The following is a 25,246-nucleotide window of genomic DNA, read 5'->3' as shown; positions in this document are numbered from 1 at the left end:
AATTTGTAAAACTACGAAGATTGCTTATATAAGGTAAAAAATACGCATATTATGTATGATTGGCAGGATAGCTCAGTTGGCTAATGCATTTTTACTTAAGGATTCCAGGGGTCACTGGTTCGAGCCCTGCTGCGGGCTACTTTTGTTTCCTTTTTTAAATTTTATTTTTGATTTTTTACTGGAGCTTTTAAAATTTAATGTTTACATTTATCAATATAAAGCATTTAATGACAAACTTCAAAACATGCCAAAATCTGTGAAAAGGCCCCCTTAAAGATATCAAAACTTATGGAATTGTGTTAACGTTCATGATCACATAGATTACATGCACTTTAAAACATGACATTTCTATCATAAATAAATGCTGGGGCAACTAGAGTTTTACTCTTATATAATGAATGCATATTTAGAAAACGGTATATGCATGCTGATCATAAAACATGGTCCTGAATGGATTACATGGTATAAACGAGTAGACAAATTATGCAACCGCAGAATATGTTCGAAAAAGTGCTTTGCTTAAAATTCCCCCTAATGCTGGAAATACTCACACATACAAAGAATCCGTTTGTTCATGCCCGCGAAATAATAAGCTATTATAGTAAAATATATATATTCCTACATGTATTTTTATTTGACTACCATATACGTGTTAAGGCGTACATTGTATGCATATTACATAATAACAGGGTGATATATTTGGTACAAATGAGAGTAACAATGCTAAGAGGTTACTATTTATCGAGACATAAGAAGTGAATCAAGTCAATTGACAATATGCGTGAATATGTTTACGTTGTTCTGTTTTTTTATTTAAAAAAAACATCATACAATTTAAATTTATTATATGTCGTTACATTTTATATGAAGATATTTAATCTGACACCATAAAGAGAATGCGTTCATATACTTCGACATAAAACTGTTTGCGTAGAAAGCAACATACATTCTAACGGCAAATAATCAGAAGCTAAAATATTGCTGCAAAAAGCCCTTAATACAAATAAATGAAAGCACAAAACGTTGTATTCATTTGTTGTTGTTTTTTCTTCCAGCAATGGCACACTGTGGAAATGCAACCTATTGCTGGAAATGTATATACAAATACATAATAAAAATATCTTTCTATGAATGAATAAGCAGATCTAATAATGTACTTAAAACGACAACATTTCTATCCTAAATAAACGCTGGAGCAAGAGTTTTTCTCTCTCTTATATAATAAACGCATATTTAGAAAACGATATAGGCATACTGAACATAAAACATGAATGGATTACAGGGTATACACGTGTTAACGTAAATTATGAAGCCCAGAATATGTTGTAAAAAGCGCTTTGTTTAAAAATCAACCTGATGAGAGAAATACACACACATCGAAAGAATCCGTTTGTCAATGCAAGCGAAATAATAAATTATTATGGTGAAATGTATATATTCCTACAACGGTTCTATTTGACTGCAATATATGTGTATTCCGGCGTACATTGTATGCATATTACATAAGAATAAGGCGATATCAGAATCAGTATTTCGTACAAATGAGAGTTACAATGCTATAAGGCTAATATTTATAGAAAACACATCAGCAGTGAATCAAGTCAATTTACAATATGCGTGAATATGCCACGTTTTCTTCTGTTTGTTTTTTATTTAAAAAAATCATCATTACATCTACATGTATTATATACCGTTAAATCTTATATGAAGATATTTAATCTGACACCATCAAGAGAATACGTACTGATATTTCGACATAATACTGTTTTAGTAGAAAACAAAATAAATGCATAAAATAAATTATCAGAAGCTCAAACTTTGATCACGTTCCGGCAACAAGCCTTTATTATACAAAAAGACATAACACAACTTTTATTTATACTTTCTTTTCTTCCAGCAAGTCCGAATGAATAAACCAAACATGAAAATATATATAAAATACATTAATAAATATACTGCTAAGTATAAAGAAACAGATACAATTATGCACTATATTGTTTGCAAGGCTACTTTTCCAACATATGTATTTACAAATGTGATTATACTAGAAAGCATTTGTTTAAGAATAGGATTTATTGTTATGCTTAGTTATTACAGTATGTATATGACAAAATATACATATTAATAAAATATTTCATCTAAGCAGTTGGATTTGTATTTTGAATTATTTTTAAGGTACTTCGACAAAACGCTGATTTTAGGGCTAACCAATAGTACAGCCTCCATTTCGTTGGACAATTACGTGTATGCTATGCTGACAATATCATGGTACATAAGTATACATTAACGAAAACGGTAATAAAATAAATATAACATATCACATCTTTAGGAATCTTTACATGATCAGAAATTACATGTACTAATTTCTATCATAAATAAACGCTGGAGCACCAGAGTTTTACTCTGATATAATGAACGCATATTTAGAAAACGATATAGCCATGCTGAACATAAAACATGGCCCTGAATGGATTGCATGGTAAACACGTATAAACAAAAGTTATGCAACCCCTGGCATGTGTTTTAAAAAAGGTCTGTGTTTAAAATCCCCAAGTGCTGGAAATACACACGCATGGAAATAATCAGTTTGTCCATGCAAGCAAAATAATTAAAATATTATGCTAAAATATTTTCCTACATACGTTTTTTATTTGCTTAACATGTATGCATATCCAAGCGTACACTGTATGCACATTACTTACCAATAAGGCGATATCAAAATCATTATTTCGCGCAATGAGAGTTACAATGCTCAGCTATAAGGTTAATATTTATCCAGAACACAGAAGTAGTGAGTCAAGTCTATTTTAAATATAGGTCAATATGTTAACTATTTTTTGTTTGTGTTTTTATAAAAAAATACATAATAAAATCTACATTCTTTATATATCGTTATATTTTATATGAAGATATTTAGTTTGACATATTTAGATAATGCGTGTATATACTTCGACATTATACTGTTTCAGATAAAAATATATCAATAAAAGAAATTGTCAGAAGCTAAACCCTTGATCACGTTGCTGCAACAAGCCCTAAATGCCAACACAATTTTTTATTGATACTTTTTTTTTGTTCCAGCAAGTCCGAATGAATAAAACCAAACATAGCTTTGCACAGTGTGAGTAATGCAACCTAATGCTGAAAATGTATATAAAATACATAAAATTAAAGCGATCCGTCTAAGTATAAAAGAATCAGATAATATTATAAACTAGATTGTTGGCAATTCTACTTTCCCAACATCTGTGTGTACACATGTTATTATATGAGAAAATATTTGTTAAAGATAAGGATGTATGGTTATGCAAAGTAATTTCAGTATTCATATGCCTCAACATAAACATTGATTAACTATTGCATGTGTTTAAATGGTGATGTACTATTTAAAGTATGTACTTTTTGTTGCCTAAATCATTGCTGAGGACTTATTTTTATATAAATTTTACTTAAATTATCCGACGATTAACAAGCTTTCAGGTACTTCGACTTAATGCTGTTTTTAGGACATACCCATAGTACAGCCTCCTTTTCGTTGGACAAGTACTTGTATGCTACGCTGAAACCCGGCATGGTACATACATATACATTCACAAAACGATAATGAAATATAATAGTATGAAAGATATCACAACTGGTGAATTTTGCTAACGTCCATGATCAGAAATTACATGTGCGGTAAAACATAACAACGTTAAAGGCATGCTGAACATAAAGTATGGTCCTGAATGGATAACAGAGTATACGCTAGCAAACAATAAACAATAATGGTAAAATGTATATATTCTAACATGCGTTGTTATGTCAATACCATATATGTTTATTCAGGCATACACTGTATGCAAATTACATAAGAATACGGCGATGTCAGGATCAGATTCTCGTACAAACGAGAGTTACACTGTTATGAGGTTAATATTTTTCGAAACACATATTGTAAATTGACTTGAAACAATCTGATCTTGATTGTTTCAAGTCAATTTACAATATGCGTGAATATGTTGATGATTTTCTCTTTTTATACAACATACATCATAACATCTACATTATTATATATCGTTAATTGTTATATCGATATATTTTAGTTTGACACCAAAACGAGAATGCGTTCATATTCTTTGACATAATGCTGTTTTAGTACAAAACCAATTAAATGCATCATATAAATAAGCAGCAGCTAAAACGTAGATCAAATTGCTGCGACAAGCGCTTAATATAATAAAATTCCAACACAACACTTTGTATTGATACTTTTTTCTTCCTGCAAGTTTGACTGAATTTAACCAAACATAGCATTGCACAATGTGGAAAAGGTAACCTAATTCTGGAAATGTATATAAAAATACATAAAAATAAAGCTATCTCTCCAAGAATGAATAATCAGATCAAATTATGACATAGATTGTTGACAATGCTATTTTCCCAACATCGGTGTTTCACATGTGATTATAAGAGAAAGCATTTGTTTAAGAAAAGGATTTATTTTTATGCAAAATTATTTCAATATTAATATATGGAAACATTAAACATTATGAACTAGTTCAACTAAGCCATTGGATTTTAAATTTTGCATCTGTTTTAATGGTAATGTGATATTGAAGGTGTGATCATATGATTTGCCGAATTATTTTTTATTGACTAATTTTTTTTTATAAATTAATCTTAAATTATCCGACGACAAATATTAAAGCTTTCAGGTACTTCGACTTAATGCTGATTTAAGGGCATACCCATAGTACAGGCTCCGTTTCGTTCGACAAATACTGTTATGCTATGCTGAAATCTATCATGGTACATTATTTAACGTTCACGAAAATGGTTATACATATATTAAACAAAATTCACAACTTTTAGAATTTTGCTAACGTACATGATACGAAATTACATGTACTTTAAAACATAACATGACAATCATAAATAAACGCTAGAGCAACTAGAGATTGGTAGTTTAAATTTGTTATAACGCATACTGGACCTTACATTTGGTCCAGACTGTATTATAGGGTATAAACGTGTAAACAAATATTATGCCTCCCTAGAAATATTTTCAGAACACCAATCCCTACTTCATTGTAACTGGTCCGTGTTAGGGAAGTGATAAATTGCCTGACCAGAAAGCTGAAATGCAAAACATTACAATTACACGACAAAACTGCAGTAAACTGCAGCAAGCGCTTTGTTTAGTTTTTTTCCAAATGTTTTAAATGCATAAACATAGAAAGAAGCAGTGCGTCCATACAAGCGAAATTATTAAACTAGTAAGGCAGTATATATTTTTCAACATGCGTTTGTATAACCTTGCCGGTTATTCAATTCTTATTGCATAAGAATAAGGCGATATCAAAACCAATATTTTGTACAAATAGAAAATACAAATAAGAAAGGTTTGGTTGTAAAGTTATTTAAACATGCATAAGACGAAACAAAGAAAACTATTTCGACTTTACGGTTGGATTTTAAATTTACATCTGTTTAAATTGTTTAGTGCTATTTTACTTCTGTTCGGTCCTTTTCCCACAATCGTTCTTATATTTTTTGATTTCTTGATGCGAATTGACCTTGCATTATTCGGACGACAAAAATGAAAGCTTTCAGATTCTAGGATTTAATTATGTTTTAAGGCCATACTCACAGCACAGGCTTCTTTTTGTTGGGCAAATACTTTTACGTTAACGGTAACAAATCATAAACATTTAGAATATTGTTGACACACATTTTCAAAAATTAATTATAGACATTTAATGTATATCCTTAAATACAGGAATAAATATCATGAATGTAAATGTTTAAATGACTTTATTGATATTAACGAAATAAATCTTAATATGTGTTGTATCAGTATGACGCTTAAATAGCATTAACACAGTGCCTATACCACGTGACTCTTTCGGATCTGTGTTGGGAGAATAAAGCGCGACCCAGTTATTATTTTTAAGGATCTCTTTTTAAATATTTCACCATTTTTAATGGGATAAAGTGGAGAGCCCGCTCATTCGTGAGAGTTTTCTATAGGTTTTATGATCTTTTTGAACAAATAAGTATTTTTTCAGTAAAGTGCAATCGCGCGTTTGAACGGCTAGACAAATGTCGGATCAGTGTGGGGACTTCATATTACAAAAGCGCGGTTGCACTTTACTGAAAAATACTTATGTTTTTTAAAAGATCATGATACCTTTAGAAAACTCTCACGAATGAGCTGGCTCTCCACTGTAATAGACCAAAATCCTGAACAGAAAGCTGCGATGTAAACATTACAAAATACGAGACAAAATTGGAGCAAAACTTTTATCAGCGCTTTATTTAAAATTCCCTCCCAATACTTAACATGAATAAAAATAGATAAAAGAAATGCATCCATTGAAGCGATATTATTAAAGTAGTAAAAAAATAAGTATTGTTTCAAGTCCATTTGAAATATGCGTAAACGTGTGCATGTGTGTTGTCTGTTACTAAACATAACATCATAAATCAAAATGTACATTCATCATATATCGATAATGTAACATCAATTGATTTTTGACAATATAGGCGCATGCGTTCATATACTTCGACAAAATACTGGTTTAGGGGAAACCAAATTAAATACATCAATTCAATTTGCAGACTCTAAAACTTTGATCACGTTGCTGAAACACGTGCTTACTCTATAATATTGTCGGTAAAAAAATTGTGTAAGGATATTGTTTTCCTCAAGCAAGTCCGTATGAACAAACCAAGCCTTACATTGTACACTAGGTAAAACTGCAACTTAATTCTGAAAACTCTGCAAAATATATACAAAAAGTTATCCGCCTGAGTATGACTTATCAGATCTAATTATGAACTAGATACTTGGCGATGCTGTCTTCCCGACATCTGTGATTACAAATATGATTGTAATAGAAAGCATTTGTTGAAATAATAATGCTTGCAAATTAATTTTAGTTCGCATTAGACGAAACATTAAAATAAACAAACAGCTTTGTAATCGGATTTTAATTTGACATATCTTCAAATGTTGAAATGCTTTATGTTTTGTATTCGGTGTTGTTGCCACAAATAGTTGTTATATATATATGTTTATGTATAAATCAACCCTGAATTATTGAGATCTTTAACAATGAAAGCTTTTATATTATTCTGCTTAATGCTGAATTAAGGGCATATCCATAGTACAGGCTCCGTTTTGCACAAATACGTGTATGCTGTGCTGAAATCCATCATGGTACATAATTATACATTCACGAAAACAGTTAAAAGATAAATAAAGGATATAACAACATTTTGGATTTTGTTAACATACATAATCAGAAATTAAATGTACTTTAAAACAATATATTTCTTTCCTAAATAAACGCTGGAGCAATAAGAGTTTTACCCTTTTTAATTAACGCATATTGCGAAAACGATATTGGCATGCTGAACATAAAAATAACAGCAGTTGGATTTTTAATTTTGCATCTTTTTATATGGAAATGTGCAATGTAAGGTGTACACGTTTTTGAAGCCAAAATTATTGTTTTAGATTTATTTCTTTTTATAAAATGAACATAAATTATCCCGTCGACAAACAAAAAAGTTTTCGGGTACTTCGACTTAATGCTGATTAAAGGGCTAACCCATAGTAAGGCCTCCTTAACGTTGGACTGTACTTGTATGTTATGCTTAAACCCAGCATGGTACGTAAATATACATTCACAAAAACAGTAATACAATATATAAAAGTTATCATATCTGTTGATTTGTGTTATCGTACATGATCAGAAATAACATGTACTTTAAAATATAACATTTGTATCCTTTATACAGGCTGGAGAAACTAGAGTTGTACTCTTATATAATGATGGCATATTTAAAAAACGTTAAATGCATGCTGAACATAAAACATGGTCCTGTAGGGATTACAGGGTATACACGACCGCACAAAAGTTATAAAACCCCACGAAAATGTTTTGAAAGACGACACAAATAAAAGCTTTCATGTACTTCCACTTAATGCTGATTTAAGGCCATACCCATAGTTCAGGCTCCTTTTCGTTGGAGAAATACTTGTATGCTATGCTGAACACCATCATGGTACATAATTAAACATGCAAGAAAACGGTAATAAATATTATTAAAGATATCACAACTTTTGAATTTATGTTAACGTATATGATCAAAAATTGCATGTACATTAAATCATAACATGTCTATCCTAAATAAACGCTGAAGCAACTAGACTTTTACTCTTACATAATGAAAGCATGTTGAGAGAAACGCTATAGGCATGCTGAACAAAAAACATGGTCCTGAATGGATTACAGGGTGTACATGTGTAAACATAAAGTATGCAACCCCATAATATGTTTTAAAAGTTATTGATGGGAATGCTGTGCTGCTGGAGCAGCGGAAGTTTTACATTAGTATACTTCACAAAACACTTTGTTTAAAAATCCCACTAATGCTGGATGTACACAGACATAGACAGAGTGAGTGTGTAAATTACATGCAATCATAAGAATTAAACTATTACGGTAAAATGTATATATTCCTACACGTTTATTTACTTGCCTTCCATGTACATGTATGTATATTCAGGCGTAACTATTATGCATATCACATAAGAGTAGTTCGATAACAGAATCAGTATTTTGTTTAAATGAGAGTTACAATGCTATGATGAAATTATTTATGGAGAACATGTAAGTAGTGAATGAAGACAATTTACAATATGCGTTGAATATGTTGATGTTTGTTTTCTGTTGGGTGTTTAATAAAATCATAAAATCTACATTTATATATATCGTTAATTGTCATGTCCAGCTATTATAATTTGACTCCATAAAGAGAATGCGTTCATATTCTTCAACATAATACTGTTTCAGAAGAAAACCAAATAAATGCGTCAGAAATTAGCAGAAGCTAAAATTGTGATCACATTGCTGCTACAAGCCCTTAATATACTAAAATGACAACACAAATGCTTGTTTTCATATGTTGTTTTTATTCAGTAAGTCAGTATGAATTTATAAAACCAAACATAACATTGCACACTGTATAAAATGCAACTTAATGCTGGGAAAGTATATAAAAGTACATAATAATAAAACTAGATGTCTGAGAATGAATAATCAGATGTGATTATAAAAAAAACTTTGTTTAAAAAAAAGATTAATTTTATGAAAATTTATTTCAGTATTAATATGACGAAACATAAAAAATAATAAACTATTTCATCTTAGCAGTTGGATTTTTAATTTAAAATCTAGTTAAATGGTGATGTTCTATTTCAGGTTGAATGTTTTTATTTCTAAATGCATTGTAATAGACTAATTTATTTATATATTAAGTTGAACTTAAATCATCCGACGACAAAAATAAAAGCTTTCACGTACTTCGATTTAATGCTGTATTAAGGGCATCCCCATAGTACAGACTCCTTTTCGTTGGACAAACGATGTTGTATGCTATGTTGAAATCCATCATGATGCATAATTATACATTCACGAAAACTGAAATAAAATATGCAAAAGATGTAACAACTATTGGAATTGTGTTAACGTTTATGATCACTTAGATTACATGTACTTTAAAATATTACATTTCTATCCTTAATAAATGCTGGAGCAACTAGAGTTTTACTATAGGGATAATACACGTTTTCAAGGGCATGATCATCTGCAGGCGCTCAAAAAATCCGTTCCTGCCCGAGTGCGCAGCACGAGGGCAGGAACGGATTTTGAGAGCGCCCGCAGGCACGAGGGCAGGAACGGATTTTGAGAGCGCCGGCAGATGATCATGTCCGAGAAATGTGTATTTTCGCTATTATTGCATAAACAAATCACACATACCAAAATAATTTTAAATAACATTGAAAACAATATTTTGTTCATTCGACATCGACAAAATAATTCGATTATTTAAATACAGTTCAAGGTTGTGTTTTAGATATGCCTCACTCGGTGATCATCCGAAATGACGAGGCTTTACTTTCGGATAGGCAGCTTTCGATTTAAAATGTGTTTAAACAGTGGATTAATGCAAAGTTGAAATGCAGCAGCGTAAAGTAAGAAATGCGGAATTATTTTGGAATTTACAGCAGGAACGTTGAAGGTACATAAACACTTACATTTTGAGCATAGTCTTTTGAAAGTGTTGAGTAAATAACCTTAACTTCAATGACGTTGCCAATACAATAAAGCTGATGTCAAGAGAGTGCAGATGGTATACAAGTAACTTGAAAAGTGGATTGAAATAGTCATTATCCCTGCATGCATGAGGAAACTGGTGCTTATTCAGTTCCCCAATTATGCTTGGAAAGTCGTCGAAGGCTGGAGAAGGGAAGTAACTGCGCGTAGACCAGATTATGGATATGTAAAACACATAACAGCGCTTGAACGGCACGTGAATCGCATTGTTAATACACGATTTCTCCCGTTCAAGCCATCTATTTGCCAAGTTTCTGCACCCCGCCAGAGGGCATTATAGATAGAGTTTATGCAATAATATTATATAATGAATGCATATTTAAAAAACGGTATATGCATTCTGATCATAAAACATGGTCCTGAACAGATTACAGGGTATAAACGAATAGAAAAATTATGCAACCAGAGAATATGTTCTAAAAAGCGCTTTGTTTAAAATTCCCCCTAATGCTGGAAATACTCACACATAGAAAGTATCCGTTTGTTCATGCAAGCAAAATAATAAACTAATATAATAAAATGTATATATTCCTACATGCATTTTTATTTGACTACCATATATGTGTTCAGGCGTATAGTGTATGCATATTACATAAGAACAGGGCGATAGATTTCGTACAAATGAGAGCAACAATTCTAAGATGTTACTATTTATTGAGAAATAAGTAGTGAATCAAGTCAATTTACACTTTGCGTGAATATGTTTTACGTTTGTTCTATTTTTATATTAAAAATTATCATAAAATTTACATTTATTATATGTCGTTACATTTTATATGACGATATTTAATCTGACACCATAACGAGAATGCGTTCATATACTTCGACATAATACTGTTTGCGTAGAAAACAAAATACATTCTTACGGCAAATAATCAGAAGCTAAAACGTGTTTCATATTGCTGCAAAAATTCCTTAATATAATGAAATGAAAACACAACACTTTGTATTCATACGTTGCTTTTTTATTCTTCCAGCAATTGCACACTGAGGAAAATGCAACTTTATGCTGGAAATGTATATAAAAATACAAAATAATTAAATATCTTTCTAAGAATGAATAAGCCGATCTAAAAATGAACAAGATTGCTGACAATGCTTTTTTCGGACATACGTGTTTACACATGTGATTATAAGAGAAAACATGTGTTTAAGAAACTGATTTATTTTTATGCAAAGTTATTTCAGTATTAATATGACTCAACATAAATATTAATAAACTACTTCAACTAAGCAGTTGGGATTAAATTTAACATCAGTTTAAATGGTGAAGTGCCTTTTTAAGGTGTGAACATTTTTGTTGCCAAGATCAATTTTATAGACTATTTACTTAATATAAATTGAACGTCAATTATCCGACGACAAACATGAAAGCTGTCAGGTACCTCGACTCAATACTGTGTTAAGGGTATACCTGACGTACAGGCTTCTTTACGCTGGACATTTACTTGTATTAAGTGCTCAAATCCACCAAGATACATATTTTAGAAAACGGTAATAAAACACAAAACTTCAGGGTACAAACAAAGTATGCCAAAACAAAATTGGGTACGAAAAAACATTTGGGTACGAACAATACAGGGTATATACATTACAACAAATATGCTTCCCTAGAAAGATTTTCAAAACAACAACCCGTCCACAGGGGCGGCTCCGGAATATCTGGTTTGGGGTGGGGGGGGGGGGCGGGATATTCAAAGTTTTGCCGGTGGTCCAGGGGGGCCGCTAGAACCTCTGGTGGGTGCACGGCATAGTGATAGGGGTCCAGGGGAGCGAAGCCCCCCCCCCCCTAAGCTCCACGATTTTAGTGATTTTGAAGGCTTTGACAACCACTTCTCGAACATGTCACGCCTTATATACTTTCATCAAATTACCTTCTTTTAATGCCAAAAAAGTGCATAGTTTATCGTTTTGGGGGTCCAGGGGGGCAAAGCTCCCCAGAAGCGCCACGATTATAGTGATGTTGAATGCTTTGACATGTTTAAATAGGTGATTAAGATCTAGTTAAGTGTTAAACATCAAATGAATTGACTTTACTTTGGCGATTTTAGTGGATCCGCCTATGGTCCTACATTGCATAGCATCACAAAATATCAGATAAAACTGCGGTCAGTGCTGTATTTAAAATTCCCTTCAAATGCTGGAAATGCATAGAAATAGAAAGATGCAAGCGAAATTATAAAACTTGTATGGCAAAATATATGTATATTGCAACATGCTTATTTATAGCCGTATATAAATATTCAGGCGTACAATTTTTGACAATTGCATACCAATTATGCGATATCAGAGCAAATATTTCGTACAAATGAGAATATTGTATGTATCGAACCCGTATTATGTATAATAGTTAATACACAATATGTGTGAGTGCACTGTTATGTTTGTTTGTCTGTTTTTTCTTCTTCTTAAAGTATAATAATAAAGTATACATTTATTTCATATCGTTAAATCTTATATCGAGAGGTCTTATTTTTACGACAGTAAGAGAATGCGTTGTCATATACTTCGATACAATACTGGCGTAAGTGAAAACCAAATACATGCATCAAATAAATTAGCAGACGCGTTTTATTTGTGTTTTTTTTTGTTCAAACGAAAAGAAAAATTGATACTTGTTATTTCGTTCATTGCATCGTGCCCCAGAAAACTATAACTCTGTTGCTTTGGTTTCTTCTAACCATTGATTAATCCAGCCGTTATTAAATTATTTATAAGCTCTCTTTTATTGCCTTTCAATTTGTATTACAAAAGATTATTCACACTTATGTGTGTTTTATATCGCTGGGCTAAGTGTGAGGTTCGGGATCTCTCAAATAGTTTTAAATTCGCAATGCTATGTATTTAATGAACGTTCGAAGCAGATGACCACACTTTTATTCAATGTTGTTTTTTACGTTGTTTCGTTTTGTTTTTGTTTTAACCATTAGCTGGCCATCATTATAGAGACGCTAATCAAAATCCACCAGAGAACTAATTCAGTTATCAAAATTAGAATTTATATAATATTTGTAATTACACTTACATTGATAAGAATATTAACCATCAAGGTAATTGGCTATTCGAAGCATCACGTGATAGTAAATGTGACGTAAATTAGGCGCAATAAATGCAAGCACTAAACTGTAAACAAATAACTAAGCAGAAGTAAAAGGCGTACACTGATTCATTCGTGCAAAGCAATGTCGTAACGGTTTAGCACAACACCGACCATAGGTGAGTCGAAATAAATGTAAGATCTTGAATGTTCCACAATAGTCTGAATTAACCAACAAAAAGCACACAATACTTGGATGAATTTAATGCATCGTCGAGGTCGTGATCGAACAGAGCAATTGAATCTCAACAAATAAACGTATATATCTGAGTGCACCCTAATTCCTAACATTTACTTTGTGTATGTGTTCTATTTTTAGATCAGAGAAAAATCAGCACGCGGATAATACATAAATATTATAAATATTAAATATTATATTAAATTGTAAGAAAAGTATCATAAACGCATAATAAAATTATGCTGTTACGTTTACAGACGTGTATCAGCATAATATATTTTTATTTATTATTTATTATCTAAATATTTATTTTTGCTAAATTTATCAACAGTCTTAGAGAAGTAGAGCGTAAATTAGTATGTTTTCGGTATTAAGTTCCCTTCTCCCAAGTGCATTGAAGAGGTAAAGTGAAATTTCTATATGGGTTTTTTGGCATTAGGTAGAAATAGAATTAAGTCGAAAATGAAAATTCAGAAATTTAACATATAATTGTGCAAAATTTAAAATATTTTTTCATAGTTTTACAATGTTTTTCTCTTAAATTATTTAGTTATGAGATTTTTATTAAACATAAACTTAGTTTAAAGAAGTTTTAAAAAATCGCCAAAGTGCTGTGTTTTTGCGCACTTCGCCCTAAGGTGGCGATAGTATTTATATATATATATATATATATATATATATATATATATATATATATATATATATATATATGAAACAAATGATGAATATATATATATAGCATTTAAATATTTTGTAACAATAAAATATGGTGAAAAAATCAATGTACTTTAACTGTTTGTTCATCGCTTTTATTTAAGGGAGAGAAAACATACATTAAATGGCCAAGTTTATAAATAGATCAACACGGTTGACTGATATCATAAGCTATTTTTAGACCCTGGTTGAATGAATATCGCTATTTTTAGAATGCATTAGGATATTTATAAAGTTATGTTTACTTCCTTAATGGAGAAATGTTATAATCTGTGATAACCAACCTGAAACTATAAAAATATTAATATTAAAACACACATTTTTAAATCATATCAAACTTTTTACTAAGATTGAAATAAAACAATTTCTTCAATAATAAAAGTATAGAAAAACTTGTTAGATTCAGTTCTTTACTCAGTTTAACCTGATTGTGAATATCATTACTGATTATACAACCTTAAAATGTCATGTTATGTAAGAATAGCTTACCTGCTATCATATGCTACTTATTTCGATGAAATTTCTGTCGGCGTTAAAACTAACGCTACCACTGAAAAAGTAAGAATTCAAAATAATAGAAATAAAGTTGTATATGCTGATAGCATGATAGACATGTATACATATATATTTTTATATTGAATGAATAAAAAAATGATATACATGTACACATTATTTGTATATACACCCAAAATATTGATTATTTTTCAGCACCAAAAGTATTCAAATATATTATAAAATCTCAAACGTTTTGTGAATGCAGTTTGCCATTATGGAAGGTTGGAAAAAAACATGTCTCGCAGCTGTACAGTTGGCCTCGATACAGGTATGACACTCGCTCAAACCCACCACATTGAGTACAGGACAGCTCTTGGAGCAGTACAGTTGGCCTCCATACAGGTATGACATTCCCTATAACCCTCCACCTTTAGTACATGACTGCTCTCGAAGCTGTACAGTTGGCCTCCATACAGGAATGACATTCCCTAAAACCCACCACCTCGAGTACATGACTGCTCTCGAAGCTGTACAGTTGGCCTCCATACAGGTATGACACTCCCTAAAACCCACCACCTTGAGTACATGACTGCTATTGGAGCTGTACAGTTGGCCTCCATACAGGTATGACATTCCCTAAAAAAAAATCCACCACCTTGAGTACATTGCTGCTATTGGAACTTTGCATTTGGACACATACATGTATGACACTCCCTGAACCCACCACCTCGAGTACATGACTGCTCTTGAAGCTGTACAGTTGGCCTCTATACAGGTATGGCATTCGCGAAAACCCACCACCTCGAGTACATGACTGCCTTTGGAGCTGTACATTTGGCCTCTATACAAGTATGACAATCCCTAAAACCCTCCACCTTGAGTACATGATTGCTATTGGCGCTTTACAGTTGGCCTCTATACAGGTATGACACTCCCAAAAACCCGCCGCCTTGAGTACATGACTGCTCTTGGAGCTGTACAGTTGGCCTCCGTACAGGTATGACACTCCCTAAAACAAACCATCTCGAGTACATGACTGCTCTTGGAGCTGTACAGTTAGCCTCTATACAGGTATGACACTCCCTAAAACCCACCACCTTGAGTACATGACTGCTCTTGGAGCTGTACAGTTGGCCTCCATACAGGTATGACATTCGCTAAAACCCAACACGATGAGTACATGACTGCTCTTGGAGCTGTACAGTTGGCCTTTATACAGGTATGGCACTCCCTAAAACCCACCACCTTGAGTACATGACTGCTCTTGGAGCTGTACAGTTGGCCTTTATACAGGTATGACACTCCCTAAAACCCACCACCTTGAGTACATGACTGCTCTTGGAGCTGTACAGTTGGCCTTTATACAGGTATGACACTCCCTAAAACCCATCACCTTGAGTGCATGACTGCTCTTAGAGCTGTACATTTGACCTCCATACAGGTATGACACTCGCTAAAACCCACCATCTTGAGTACATGACTGTTTTGGAGCTGTAGAGTTGGCCTCCATGACACTCGCTTAAACCCACCATATTGAGTACATGACTGCTCTTGGACCTGTACAGTTGGCCTCAATACAGGTATGACACTCGCTAAAACCCACCACCTTGAGTACATGTCTGCTCTTGGAGCTGTACAGTTGGCCTCCATACAGGTATGACAATCGCTAAATCCCACCACCTCGAGTACATGACTGCTCTTGGAGCTGTACAGTTGGCCTTCATACAGGTATGACACTCCCTAAAACCCACCATCTTGAGTACATGACTGCTCTTCGAGCTGTACAATTGGCCTTTATAGCATCGTAGCCCCGACTACACAGTGCCCTGTAGGAAAACAGTGAGGACTTGTATCCAGCGACGCTATGACGTGGAGCGTGAGGCGCTGATGTCACAATTAGAAAGCGTCCCGTCCGTGTCTATCACTACGGATACCTGGACCTCCAACTCTACCGAGAGTTTCATCACCGTCACTGAACACCATATGACCGACGCATGGGACCTCAAGTCAAACGTCCTCATCACGCGTGCCATGCCTGAACGTCACACTGTGGAGAACCTTGCTCATCGCCTTAAGGACTGCGTGACCGAATTTAGTTTGGACGGTAAAGTGGACACGTGTGTGCATGACAATGCGAGAAACATCGAGTGTGCTGCAAGTTTGTGTGAGGATTGGGGCGATCTGGGTTGTTTCGCCCATACTGTACAACTGACATTGAAGCCTGCGATGGAATTGCCGTTGAACGTCCCTCAACACACTCTTATCCAGGATGTCCCTAGTCGGTGGAACTCCACCTATCTGATGATGGAACGCCTGGTAGAGCAGCAGCGCGTTCTTTCTGACATCATGCTTGATCCAAAGTTAACAAAGAAGCAAGACGCCGCACTCAATTTGAGGGAGTCGCATTGGGACATTATTAAAGAGTTGTGTGTTATTCTAAAGCCGTTAGCGGATACGACGGCATACATGAGTACAGAGAGTCACGTGTCTGTGTCGGAAATATATCCGATCGTTTGTGGATTGGTCACCAAGAGCCTTGTATCTTGCTCAACGGACAGTTCCATCGCTCATCGAGTGAAAAAGGCGATTCGTGATGATTTGGTCCATCGCTACCAGCCAGAATCGGAAGAAGCAGCAAGGTCAACGGCTGCATTGGGTGCCCTATCGGACCCGCATTATAAAAAACTGGCGTTCTTCTCGTCCAAACAACGGAACATTACTCAGGATACGTTGGAGTCGCGCATGGACGATTTGCCCCTTAGGTTCACAATAGAAAAAGGTGACATTGAGACCCCATCAAAACGCCGGAAGTTGGACTTCCTGGACTTTGGCTCACCGGAGAGTACGCTGGAGGATGAGCTTCAGTGCTATGTCAACAAGAAGTCCGTTGGCATGGATCCTCAGCAGTGGTGGCGGGAGAACGAGGAACGATTCCCAAAGGTGGCAGTGGTAGCCCGACGTGTACTCTCGGTGCCCGCGACGCCAGTGCCATCCGAAAGGTTGTTTTGTTCAACCGGCTTACTGCTTAGTAAGTTGAGAAACAGACTCTCAAGTTGCATCGTGGATGCCATCGTGTTTCTAAACAAAAATCGTGTGAATGTCTGTGACGTTGACGAGAATGAAGCGTAGATGAATGTATTGTTTATTGTTGAAGATACGAAATATATGTAAATATGTTTTATAGCGATTAACTGTTTTGTGAATGCACACTGCATGTACATAATAATTACGAAGCAAGAAAACTAGTTCGTATGTGCATGTTGTCTGAATGTGTACCAGTATGTTGTTGCTACGTTATCTTTGTGTAAACAAAAAACAACTTGTGCACTTAGGTTTTTGTTTGTGTTTATTTTAAAGTACAAATCAGGAATATAATTTATATATTATTAAAGTTCTATCCAAGTTTTGACATCATCATGGTTCTGGAGTCCGTACTGAAAAAAATGCGAAAACAAAAGAACAAATATAATCTAAGAGAAGTAATCCAAAAATGACATTCAAATAAATCAGAATTAGGGTAATATGTTTACCGGCAACATGTGAAATAAATAAATGTTATGAAACTAAAATGTATCAAGCGAAAATAACGAGAAAAATAATCACGTATCGATCTCAAAAATGATAAATCTATCTCATTTTATACTGATGCATATACAAAACGATTGAAAGTGTAATGTGTGGCAATGAGGAACGGTACTTTTCTCCGGACGGGCGTAAGTTCGGACATTTTCATTTTATGTCTAAAATCGAATATTCGAATATATTCGAATAAAGGAAAACGAATATTCGAATATCATTTGAGTATTCGAATCCCATCCCTACTAATTAGATTTGATGTCATCAAGGTGTGCATTTGAAAACATTTTCCGTCAAATACCAACATAAACAGTAAATTAACATAAAGACAACCAAATTTCTTTGCTCTACTTATTTTCAGCTAATAATGAAACTTTCCAAACCAAGCCCTTACGATGCTGTATCATTTCATTTTCCTACATGGTTTCTGCTGATGATGCTCTACACATTTTCAACTGATGATGCAACCAGGCCCTGGCCTTGCTGGATCAGCACTTGCTTACCCTACAGGCTTATGGCACAGTGTTTGCCAAACTTTCTCATGTGCTACTTCAAGTGTAGGGTCGCCATAGCAACATAGGCAGGCGGGCGACAAGAAACGTGAGGGTAATACTGATATTTTCCATCATTTTTAGATGTGAGCGTGAGCAAGAAACTAATGTAGATGCAGTTTTGCAAGTCAGTCTGCTGTTAGCTACGCTAGGAACGATAACCACTGCCTGTGTCTTCTGTTAGCTACGCTAGAAGCGATAACAATGCCTGTATATATATCACCACTGGTACATTGCAGACAGTCTGTATGTTATCAATAGTGTTTAAGAGCTTGTACGACGATATTGGTCAGTCTAGTGTTTATAACAGCTTGTGCGACGATGTTGGCCAGTTTATCATTGAAATCTGTATTGGCTGCTTTCAGGGAAACGGATCTTAATGCTGCATTAAACGTATTAGATTCACATAACACAACATGTACATCATTCTAGTCGTGTTATTCTTTAGCAAGGCAGCCAAAATTCTACAGATGGTTGCCATTGCAGCAACTAATGGTGAAATAAGAGACGTATTGTTGTTATTTTGTCTAAGTTATCTCTATAACAAAAATATGAAGATAAACACTTCACACACATCTCGACCTGTGCTTTCAGACACACTCTTTATAAATTTGAATAGTTTGTGATCATTTCAAACTTGCGATATAAAAAGCTATAACATAATTAAAAAAACTGAGTTGCGTCTAAGATTATACAATAGCGAGTAGACTTCATTCCAATTTTCAAAGACTTGTTCTGTGACATTTAGTACATACATTTCCAAAAAGAGTTTTATTTGTATCTAAACCTTATGCTCCATAGTAGAATGACACGAGCTTTTCATTAATCCGTACTAATTATATGACGTCCGTCGTTAATTCGATTGCTATTTGTCCTTTTCGCTGAGCATCGTTATTTTTTATTGTCATATTGGATCACGTTAACACCATGTGTGTAACGAACGTAAATTCGTATATGTCCGACTACTTTCGCGAACCAATAGTTAAGTATGATGTCGTTCGGCCAGACGCTCTTTTAACGTTTTTAATCACTTCCGGAATTTATCGATGCAGTTTGTTACGAAATTCAACGAATTATGTCCGGAAATATCATGAGTCGGTAATAACGAAATAATGAAGTTGTGAAAACTGCAAGAGGGTTACACTCTTTTGAAGCAAAAATCGCCAGCCAGTAAGGCCGACGATTTGCATTTCACCGTCGGCCTTTTTAAATGTTCGTCGGCAATGGCCGACCGGCTTTCGCCATGTCTGTTAACTTACATGTACATTGGCCTTCGACAGTAGATGACCGCTATTGAAATTGGGATCACTAGGTCAAAGGTTAAGGCCACTATCACACTTACGTGTGAAAATTGTTTCCGATAAAAATAATGTCAACGAATTGACGGATTGGCTTGATACTTCACATGTGCATTGGCCTTGGACAGTAGATTATCCATATTGAAATTGGGGTCACTAGGTCAAAGGTCACTGTTACACATTAAGAGCAAAATCGTTTCCGCTCAATAAATCGTCAACTGATTCCTCAATTGGCTTGATATTTCCCATGTGCATTGGTTCGGACAGTAGATGACCCCTATCGAAATTGGGGTCACTAGGTCAAAGGTCAATGTCACTGTTACACACTAATTGTGAAAATATTTCCGATCAATAACTCGTCAACTAATTCACCGATTGGCTTGATACCCCCCATGTGCATTTGCCTTGGACAGAAGATGACCCCTATTGAAATTAGGGTCACTAGGTCAAAGATCAAAGTCACAGTTACACACTACGTTTGAAATCGTTTCCGATCAATGACTCACCGATTGGCTTGATACTTCTCATGAGCATGTGCCTTTGGACAGTAGATGACCCCTATTGAAATTGGGGTCACTCGGTCAAGGTCACTGTCACAATAAATGTGAAAATTGTTTCCAATCAAAAACCCATCAATGAATTGACCGATTGGCTTGTAACTTCACATGCGCATTGGCCTGGACAGTAGATGACCCCTATTGAAATTGGGGTCACTAGTTGTAAGCCCTGTTGTGGGGGCATATGTCTCCGACCGCGGAACTTTTGTTTATTATTCAAATGATAACTTTTAGATGAAGGATGTTCAAGGGGAGAGTTGTTTTTAATGTACCATTAGACATAAAAGGCTCTTCATTAATTTGAAAAACCTAAGAAAATTAAGTACATTTTATTTTACTCTTGTCCTTTGTATCTTCTTCTGTTTTTGAAATATCAGTAGGTCACATAAACATTTTTGTCATAAATTCTTACATACATACAATTTCTGTCACATATTTTAGGTTCTCTGTCCTGTAGAAAAACCTTTACTTTGTGACCATTCTAACATAATATAACTGATTTCCCATATTTGAGGTTCGCTGTCGTGTGAAACACTCTTTACTACATAATCATTCTTACATACATATAACTGATTTCCCATATTTGAGGTTTGTTATCCTGTAAAACACTCTTTACTGCATGGCAATTCTTACATACATAAAACTGATTTCCCATAATTGCAGTTTGCTATCCTGTAATACATTCTTTACTGCATAACCATTCTTACATACATATAATTGATTTCTCATAAAATGAAGTTCGCTATCCTGTAAAACACTCTTTACTGCATGACAATTCTTACATACATAAAACTGATTTGTCATATTTGAAGTTTGCTATCCTGTAAAACACTCTTTACTGCATGACCATTCTTACATACATATAACGGATTTCCCATATTTGAAGTTTTCTATCCTGTAAAACACTCTTTACTGCATGACCATTCTTACATACATATAACTGATTTCCCATATTTGACGTTTGCTATCCTGTAAAACACTCTTTACTGCATGACCATTCTTACATACATATAACTGATTTCCCATAATTGAAGTTCGCTATCCTGTGGAACACATTTTACTGCGTGATCATTCTTACATATAAACTGATTTCCCATATTTTAGGCTTGCTATCCTGCGTGAACAGTCTTAAGCATGTGACGGAGTTGTATCAGAACTGTGAGGCATTCCTTCATGTCAAGAACCCCGTGTATCTAGGCACGACTGTACCATGAACTGGGATTCACAAACGAGAGGAATAGATGTTCACACCAGTAGAGACAGATCGACCAGCAGAACCCGACACTTTCACACATTTTTGTCAATGTAATTTGAATATTTCACATATTGTTAATGTAATCGAAATACATTGTATTTCACATGTTATTGTGAGTGCCATGTGAACATTTTACCAAGACCGTTATGCCCCAGAAATATTTCACTTGCCACTGATGTTGCTTTTTCAATATTATTACAGATAATTTGCAATGCCATTTAAACATTCAGATAATAAATTATTAATGCCATGTAAACATTTCATTAATAGCTTCTGACAAACATTCTGACCATATTTCATTAAGATCAGATGAAAACTGTGACCTCTATTGTCTACAAACGATTTTATTATGATTTGACCTATTTACATAGTTTCTGACCCCAGATGACCCAAATACAATCCACATCCAGATTTTATCAAGATAAACATTCTGACCAAATTTCATAAAGATTGGATGAAAAATGTGACCTCTATTGTCTACACAAAGTTTTTCTATTTTTTTGACCTAGTGACCTACTTTTTGACTCCAGATGACCCAATTTTCATCAAGATAAACATTCTGACCAAATTTCATAAAGATTGGATGAAAACTGTGACCTCTATTGTCTACACAAGGTTTTTCTATTATTTGACCTAGTGACCTAGTTTTTTACTCCAGATGACCCAAATACAATCCCAAACCAGATTTCATCAAGATAAACATTCTGACCGAATTTCATAAAGATTGGATGAAAACTGTGTGACCTCTATTGTCTACTTAAGGTTTTTCTATTATTTGACCTATTGACTACTAGTCATAACATACTTACGAGAGCTTATTGAAACGGTCCCCCGGTCCTTCCCTGTTTGCTAACGCCGGTCGACCGGCGAGAACCGGGATGATTCGTCGAAAAAAATTTACGCGGTCACACTATTTCCCGGTGCCGCTCCTGTTGAAGCCGGTCAACTCCGGATTAGCTACGGTTTATCCCGGTGAAGCCCCGGCAGAGCCCCGGTTTTCGCCGATAATGCCCATGTGAAGCCCAGGTGAAATCCGGCAGCGTCCCGGCAGAGCCTCGGTCTACCGTTACTCCACCGGCACTCACAGGGGCTATACCGGCATCAGACCCCGGCAGAGCTACGGCAACGCCCCGGCTTAATCGCGGTTGTCGCCGGTTGTGCCCAGGCGGAGCCCCGGTAAATTCGGGGGGCATCCCGGCAGTGCACCGGTTTACCGATGTACCATAGCTATACCGGCACTCTGCCGGCATTCTCCGGGGCTCCACTGAGGCACCACCGGCGATAACCGGGGCGTTGCCGTAGCTCTGCCGGGGTCTGCATGGGCCCCGGTGGAGCTACGGTGCCGTCCCTGTTGTTCCGGTTGCCGTCCCGATTTTTTTCGTTATAATCAGTGTGCCTGTCTGGTAATTAGTATTTTCTTTTCAATTACATCTAGCAAAGTATATAACTATTATTAACATGATTTTGTTCTTATAATTCGAATAATTATAAAGAGTTAAATTCAATTAGCTCTTTCCAAATCAGTGGATTTTTTTCGCTTTTTAACACCAAAATGGCCAGAAAAAGGCCTGAGCTTGGGAGTTTCGGACTAATAAAATCAGTGAGCCATGAGACAATGTACTGGACTGTTACCATAGCTACTTTTAACATTGTTGATTTGTTTGGTCCTCAAATCTAACTCTCAAAGAGCTGTGCAAGAAAATCAGAGACAAGATGAAAACTGAGCTCTATGTCCTGTTCTTGAAAAAGTAAGTGAATAACTCATAACATGCTTTTTACTAACCATGCAAATGTATTTGACCAGATTGTCATTGCTTTCGTGTACGCTATCATTCGGATTCATTAATAGTATAAATAAGCACATGCTTCTAACCAAATAAAATACGTCTTATTTCAGCTATGATTTCAATACTGTGACTGATAAAAGATTATGAAAATATATATATGAAACAGAGTTTGCTATATTGGTGATACTAGGATATTTTGTCCTTTTTGTGCTTAAAATAATAATCTTTAAATGAATTCTATTTGTCATCAGAATTACATAATTGTTGGAAAAATGTATGTAAATGACACAGATTCCAGCTGTCCTGTCGGACGGTCAACATCGATTGACGAAAAAAGAAAAGTTCTTAAATACCGTTTTTTTTTTTACAATTAATAGTTTATATTGATTAAAATATCACGACTGGTATATTACATTACTTGAAAAAAGTTGTCAAGTTTTCATATTTTCAGTATATTCGGTAATAAATTTTACTGGGTACTGGTACCAGGTAACACCAGTTAACTATAAAAAAAAACGGAAGTAGATTGATCATCATCGTCACGTGGTAAACCCAGGAATGCAAATTCTATATGCGTAGTGAATTGTATATATTTTTTATATAAAATGATCAATCTACTTGCGTTATGTATAGTGTGTATATCGTTATGTCACCTATTTTCGCAATGTACTTTCGATTTCACATCGCGAAATTTTATTACCGAATAAACTGAAATATGAACTTTTTTCAAGTAATATAATATACCAATATTACATGATATTTTAATCAATGTAAACTAATAATTGTAAAAAAGGGTATTTTAGAACTTTCCTTTTTTGTCAATCGCGGTTGACGGTCCCTTTAAGAGAACATCAAAGCCAGCTTAAACCAAAGATCTACTTGAATAAACATACTGACTGTTTCATTTACGAGGAACAAATGATGAATTCTTTCTTTCTTCTTCTTCATTATTTTTCATCGAGTGCACCGGGATTGTCTCCCATATGGCCATCGCCCCCAGAAAGACGTGTTAGTTGGTTACGGGGGATAGTGCAAGATACAGGAGACAACCCGTTCCAGAGGTGACCCTGGGTCTTTAAGTGCCCGGTGTATAGCACCTAGTACACTGCGCCTCGGTTTAACGTCTCATGCGAAAGACGAGTTAGTAGGTAAGGTGCAGCGGGGGATCGAATCAGCAATCTCTAGATTGTGAAGCCAGTGTGTTACCAGTTACCACTAGACCACGGATCCGCTACATGATGAATTTTTTCACATGCCTTATGTAAATAAATAAAAAAAATATTATTGTTTTTCATAAAACTTTATTCATGACGTACCCTGGGGTGTAGATTGCCCCAGGTACCCGCTAAAAGAACTAAATGTGAAATAACAAATGTATGGTGACTTATTATAATATTTAACAAGATTAACAAAGTTATAAGAAACACAATTATATTTTCCACAATTTACAAACAGTCTTTTGCACGTCTGCACGTTTAATAAATATTCCAGTCTTTGTTCACGTCTGCACGTTTATATGATGTTATTGTAAAATTTATATGATGTTATTGTAAAACAGAACACAATGAT

The 25,246-nt window shown here is 34.7% G+C and overlaps 1 protein-coding gene and 1 long non-coding RNA gene across 2 annotated transcripts; both read left to right on the top strand.

Moving 5' to 3' along the window:
* Positions 1–14,947: 14,947 nt before the first annotated feature.
* Positions 14,948–17,782, top strand: LOC127838124 (zinc finger BED domain-containing protein 4-like). Its single transcript, XM_052365697.1, has 5 exons — positions 14,948–14,981; positions 15,019–15,203; positions 15,562–15,576; positions 16,219–16,233; positions 16,454–17,782. The coding sequence occupies exons 1-5, from the start codon at positions 14,948–14,950 to the stop codon at positions 17,780–17,782; spliced, it is 1,578 nt and encodes a 525-aa protein (XP_052221657.1).
* Positions 17,783–18,551: 769 nt separating this feature from the next.
* Positions 18,552–22,140, top strand: LOC127839472 (uncharacterized). The gene is made up of 2 exons (XR_008030357.1): positions 18,552–18,835; positions 21,740–22,140. It is a non-coding gene; the product is annotated as an uncharacterized LOC127839472 (long non-coding RNA).
* Positions 22,141–25,246: the final 3,106 nt, after the last annotated feature.

The sequence above is a fragment of the Dreissena polymorpha genome, chromosome 7, assembly GCF_020536995.1.
Source record: "Dreissena polymorpha isolate Duluth1 chromosome 7, UMN_Dpol_1.0, whole genome shotgun sequence".
Classification (NCBI taxonomy): domain Eukaryota; kingdom Metazoa; phylum Mollusca; class Bivalvia; order Myida; family Dreissenidae; genus Dreissena; species Dreissena polymorpha.
The sequence above is the reverse complement of the archived record's forward strand: the minus strand, read 5'-3'. Positions and strand labels throughout refer to the sequence as shown.